The 6,344-nt window shown below is 41.6% G+C and overlaps 1 protein-coding gene across 1 annotated transcript in view; it reads left to right on the top strand.

Moving 5' to 3' along the window:
• MPZL1 (myelin protein zero like 1) overlaps positions 1-6,127 on the top strand; it is a 33,473-nt gene extending 27,346 nt beyond the window's left edge. The window contains 1 exon segment of the mRNA XM_007937785.1: positions 6,026-6,127. Coding sequence (XP_007935976.1) covers positions 6,026-6,127 — 102 coding nt within the window.
• The last annotated feature ends 217 nt before the right edge of the window (positions 6,128-6,344 follow it).

The following is a 6,344-nucleotide window of genomic DNA, read 5'->3' as shown; positions in this document are numbered from 1 at the left end:
AAAATCTTTGGGACACAGCAAAAGCAGTGATCAGAGGCCAATTTATAGCAATAAATGCACACATCAAAAAAGAAGAAAGAGAAAAGAAGTGCAGCTAGAATGCTCCTTGGAAGCGAGAATGGCCAGACTTCATCTCACCTACTTTGGTCATGTTGTCAGAAGGGACCATTCTCTGGAGAGGGATGTCATGCTTGGTAAAGTGCAGGGTCAGCGAAAAAGGGGAAGGCCCTCAAAAATGTGGATTGACACAGTGGCTTCAGTGATGGCCTCAGGTATAGTAGTGATCATGAAGCTGGCACAGAACTGGGCAGTGTTTTGTTCTGTTGTACAGAGGGTCAGTGTGAGCTGGAGATGACTCAACAGCACATAACAACAACACATACTGTGTGGAGAGTTGATTTCCTAGACTCTTCTGTAAATGGTTAATGCTTTGTATGCAAAAGTCAAGTATCACTTTGGAGAACAGTGCTCAAATTGAATATTTATGTATTTGTCACTTATAGTACATAGAGTGATATTTCAAGAAGTGCACTCACTACATGCATTATCTCATTTATTCCTCACAACAGCCCTACAAGGTAAGTTCTTTTATTCTCCTCAGTTTACATGTGAAGAAATTGAGGCTTAGATTGAGTTACTTGTTTAAGGTCAGTAGTTAGTGGCCGAGCTAGTATTATACCCAGATCTGTCTGGTTCTAAGGCTGAGGCTTATTCTATTCCCACCTGTCCAATTCTTTTTAACTACATTTTGATAATATTGTTGTTGTTGTTGTTGTTATGTGTCTGTGAGTCAGGTCCCTCTTTGGGTTTCCAAGGCAGTATCACTATGGAAGTAGATTGCCCCACCTTCCTTCCGAGGAGTGGCTGGTGTGTTTGAACCACCAGCCTTCTGGTTAGCAGTCAAGTGCTTTGGGCACTATGCTAGCAGAGTTCCCGATACATTTGGAAAATAATCAGCATTTAATGTATCTCAGAAAGAGTCATTTTATATAGCTGTGTCTCACATTTATTTTGGATTTTAAATCAGTTAATGTTCCCATGACATGTATTAGAGAGTATCATCTGTACACTAAAGACAAACACATTAAGTTTGACTACTTGGTTTACTTGAACAGTTACCTTAATGTATTTTAAAGTGTATTTATGTAGCAAGATTTTGTAAAAATAATAACTAACAAGTACTAGATGCTAACTAAGTGCTAGACATACTACTTCAGTTATTTATAGGTATCATCTCATTTAATTCTCACCACAACCCTAAGAAGTTCAGGTAGTTATTATTAGTATCATTTTAGAGATGAGGAAACTGATGCTTAGAGGTTGACAAATGTGCCCAAGGCCACACAGTCAGTGCTCTTGCCTGTCATGCTCAAAGAATTTCTTATCAATTCAGACTATGCAGATCTGCCAACGTTCAAATGGGGCGAGATCCAGTGCTATTTTGTAACTCCACTTTTAGATGCTTCTTTGCATTTACAATTGGGTTTGTCCCAGTTTGAAGGCCTCTTATGGAGAAGCTAGTCCCTGAACTCCACAGGATCCCAAGTTACATACTAAAGGATGCAGGATGAGAATCCTGGGTGGGGGTAAAGGTGTTAAACCACATATGCTCTTGGCTATGGGACTTGACTTCATAGTTGAAAGTTTAAGCACAGTCTCCGACTTCTCAAGGAGAGTTTCCCTGGGTTGGGGAACAGTTGCCTTTGGGTTGTGTTAATTTTTATTTTAAATACCAGGGCTCTTTTTGGTTGGTTTGTCTGTTTTATAATTACAGAATTTCTGAATTGAAAGGGTAATCAAGTGCAACCACTTGTTTGATATTTGGACCCATATCCTTTGCTCAGAGCCCTTTTCCTCCAAATGGAGGGAATTCAGTATACCCCCAGGCAGCTCAGCCTTCCTTTGCTTTCCTGGACTGGACTCTGACTGCTGTCTGGGAATTTTATCTACTTATTTATTATTCTAGTAAAATATTCATAACACAAAATTTGCCACTTTAAATATTTTAGGTGTCCAATTCCACCCCATTAAATATATTCATAAGATGTGCAGCCATCACCACTATCTCGTTCTGAGGCAGCTGGTACATTCCCCTTAATGCTAGATACTGACCAACCTAAGGCCTTTTCCTACATTCCTCAAAACAATATGTAACAGCTGACCCTCTTATGGAATATGGAAAAAAAAAAAAATAACTAAACTAGAAGCCAGCAGAAGGTATCTTGAGATAGGCAATAGGCAGTGGGTAGAACTAGCCAGAAGCAGACAGAGCTGCCTCTGCTCAGCCATGCAGGCACACTGTGGAAAACCTTCACCTGAAAGTGAACTTCTGATATCACAGGCTGAAAAACATACCCCCTGGCGACCATGACGTTTCACCCCCCACTAATGCTAATTAGCTATTGTTGTTGTTGTTATGTGCCGTGGAGTTGGACCCGACTCATAGCGACCCCTCCTTGGGTTTCCGAGGCAGTATCACTATACAAGTAGATTGCCCCATCTTCCTTCCGAGGAGTGGCTGATGGGTTTGAACCTCCAGCCTTCTGGTTAGCAGTCAAGTGCCTTAGGCACTATGCTACTAGCTATTAGAATGCAAATATTTGCAACAAATGTAAATGCATGACTTCTTTGTTTCAAAGTGTATAAAAATGGAAGTACACTGTTGTTTGAGGAACTTAATCTGAAGTGTAGTCTTCTGAGTTCCTTACTTATGCACCTGCAATAAACACACTTTGCTATCCTCACCTTTGTGTTCTTCTTATTGACTTGGGAGCCACGCTGGGTGAGACCCTCTCACAGCATTTGTCTGTGACAGTTCTAGAACTTTTTCATCACCCCAAACAAAAACTCTGTACTAAGTAGTTATTCTCCACTCCCCACTTCCCTCAGCTCCTCACAGGTTCTAATCTATGTTCTATCTCTACGTATTGGCCTTAGTGGTTCAACAGTTAAACACTTGGCTGCTAACTAAAAGGTGGGCAGCTGCTCCACAGGAGAAAGTTCTGGTGATCTGCTTCTATGAAGATTGTTGTTGTCTTGTTATGGGTTCAGTTTAAAATAATAGCCACTATAATGTCCACTTTTGGGCGAAAGAGTTTTGTTTAGGCTCGCCGACTGCAGGGAGCTGAAACATGCTCCTATGCTGCAGCAACAAGTCTGATTTTAGGTAGGCTTTATAAAGCCCAAACACAAGCAGGCAAGTAAGTGATAATACAGAAGCAGATGCTGCAGTTTCAAGGACTCAGAGTACGTGCTTTAGCACAGGCATTCATCTAGGGGTGTTTTAGTTGCTTAATATACAGAAGGGGAGTACCCCTTAACCCATGGGGAGTGGGGACAGGATGAGATGGTCACTTCAGTTACATAAAATGGAGTTTTAGCAAGATATTGCCAGTTATAGCTGGACATTACAAAAATAGAGTTACAAAGTGGAGTCACTCACTTCAGTCTGGTGCTGTCCAGTTGGTTCCAACCTATAGCAACTCCATGTACAACAGAATGAAACATTGCCTGGTCCTGTGCCATCCTCACCCTCCTCACAATCATTGCTGTGTTTGAGCCCATTGTTGTAGCCTCTGTGGCAATCCATCTTGTTAAGGGTCTTTCTCTTTTCCACTGACCCTCTACTTTACCAAGCATGATGTCCTTCTCCAGGGACTGGTCCCTTCTCCATAAAGATTACAGCCTAGAAAACCCGGAAGTTCTCCTTTGCCACTTGGTGCCGCAGTGAGTTGGAATGGACTCAAGGGCACATGGAAACAACAATGTGCATTGCCTAGTCTAGAGGTTTCATACAAATGGTATCATATGTGGATTTTTATTTCTGACTTAGTTCTCTTCAAATACCATTTTCAAGATTCCTCTATGTCAAAACAGGTAGCAGAACCTCGTTCTTTTCCCTGGCTGAATAACACTCCATTGTGCGGATATGCCACAGTGTGTTTTTCCATTTGTCTGTTAATGGACATCTGGGTTGTTTCTATGTTTTGCTATCGTGAACCGTGCTGCTGTGAACATTGGTGTAAAATTATGTTTGAGTCCTCGTTTCTCCTCTGCTCAGCCATGATAATTTTATAATTTTATGATAATTTCTTTGCTTTTTCTTCAGTTTTACCACCTCTTTGTGCACCCCCAAACCACATAGCTGTGTGTTGCCTGGTTTTGGACTCCCTCTGGGGAGAATCATAAAGGATCTTGCTTCTTCCACTCAGCATTGTTTGTGAGAGTTGCCCCAAAACACAGGCAGGATGCTCTGGCTGTTCATTCTTCTTCATTGCTGGATGACCTTCCACTATGTGAAATTGTAAAAATGGTATGGAGAGGCATGGAGTCTGACTTCCTCTAACTTCACAAGGGGGAAGGAGAATAAAGGCCAACAACCCAGGGCTGATTCCTATGTGGTAGAGGACAGACATACCTCCTGTTGCCAACCTTTTCACCAATTCTGACACTAACCATCCTTCCCATGGCACTCTGTCCTTCTCATGTGGGTTTCATAATTCATTGCAATGGCCACACAGAACTCACACATAGCACTCAAGATTAGGAGGTTTCTTAGGGAAGTAATAGGTGACAATTCTGATTCAGGAATGCTCAGGATATGGTTCTTAGATCAGGACAGTCTCTTCTCAGCTCTGCCTGCAGGCAGGTCTCTTTCTGGCCCTAGACTTTTGGGTCTAGCTCTGCCCTGCTTGGGCAAGTGTTATAAGCATCCCACACCTGAAGGCACTCAGCTCTAGTTCCAGCTCCTTGGGTCAGTAAATCTAGCTCCACCAAGTGCCCAGAGGCATTATCTGGGACTTTTAACCTCTTCCTTACTGCTGAGGCTAAGAAAAGGATCTGTTTTACTTAATCTATCTAGGGTTTTCTTTATATCGTTAGCTAGAGATTGTGGCTTTTTTTTCCTCTTTTTTTTTTTTTTTCCTGACCTTCACAATCAAAGAAGCAATGGTTTTTTGTTGTTGTTTGTTTGTTTTTAGTTATGATAGATCAGTTTAAAAGAATTAGGCTAGATAAGTAGTGGAGGAATACTTGAAGTATTTTTAGATACCTATTTGTATAAAGTGAACAGTGCAAATTGATTGTTATCTTTGAGTGGCACCAAATATGTTGGCTTTGTGAGGTCGCAGTAAGGAGAAGAGGACGCACAAAAGTGGGGTTAAAGAGAAGTTTTTATTCTGCACTCCCGGGAGAGGCTTATGGGTCCCTGAGAGGGGCTCGGGCGAGGTTCACGGGTCCCTGAGAGGGGCCAGAGAGGTTGCGCTGCCCAGGTGAAAGAAAGGGTTTTTTATAGTGATTTTCTTCCTGGTTCTTAGAGGACCAGAGTGAGAGCAGGGTATGTGTTACAGGGACCAATAAGGTTAAAGTACCCCATTAGCATGGGGGTAGGAAGCAGAGTTGAAACACTTCATTAACATAGTGGGCAGGAAATGGTTGGGGGCTTTGGTGAGAGTCAGGTGCTGGGGTCTTTTGTAAGCAAGGGCTATGTGCTGGGGTTTGGTATGGGCTCTGGTCAGGCGCCTCCTTGCTTGACCAGTTCTTATAATTCCCTCCGGCTCAATCATTCACCCGCCTGGCCAGCCATGTTTCTGCCTAACAGGCTTCTTATGTGCATCTTTCTGAAGCCAATGATTTCAATGATTCTCAGGTTGGTAGAGGGTCAATCTTAGTCTTTTAGACTCTAATTCCAATTGCTAGCATTGGGAAATTCTGTGACAGATATAAGCATAAGGGATAGTCTTAAGAAGGCTTTTAAAAAATACATTGTTATAGAAGTTTTCACACATATACAAAAGTAGAGAGAATAGTGTAATGAACTCCCGTGTATCAGTTTTAATAATTATCAACATATGTCCATTTCTTGTTTTAGAGTGTGAGCTTCATAAGAAGCCTTTTTGAAAACTTTCAAAAGAGAGAACACTTTGCTTTGGGATTCTAATATTATCACTTTTATTATTGCTTCTCCATGTGCACCTGAAGGGAAGACTACTTTTTCCAAGCCTCTAATTCCACTTCTTTTCTCCAGGGTCTAATCATATTTATGCAGTTAGACCACTTTGACGGACATCACAGTGACAAGATTAACAAGTCAGAGTCTGTGCTATATGATGACATCCAGAAGAATTAAAAGAAGACCCAGAATATATCCCAAGCAAGAAACAAATCCAAAGTGGACTTTTGTAAAGAACATGTACCCCACAACCATGGATGGCCTCAGAAACCTAGGCAAAGGCAAGAATGTGCACATTCAGTGAAAGAGAGAAAAAAAAAATGTATAAAGGATATGTATAAATATCTTAATCTTGCTGATGTGATGAAAACAGTACTGCATGATGACAAGATGG

The sequence above is a fragment of the Orycteropus afer genome, unplaced genomic scaffold (assembly GCF_000298275.1).
Source record: "Orycteropus afer afer isolate SDZICR_OR568_19922 unplaced genomic scaffold, OryAfe1.0 scaffold00044, whole genome shotgun sequence".
In the NCBI taxonomy this organism is placed as follows: Eukaryota; Metazoa; Chordata; class Mammalia; order Tubulidentata; family Orycteropodidae; genus Orycteropus; species Orycteropus afer.
The sequence above is the reverse complement of the archived record's forward strand: the minus strand, read 5'-3'. Positions and strand labels throughout refer to the sequence as shown.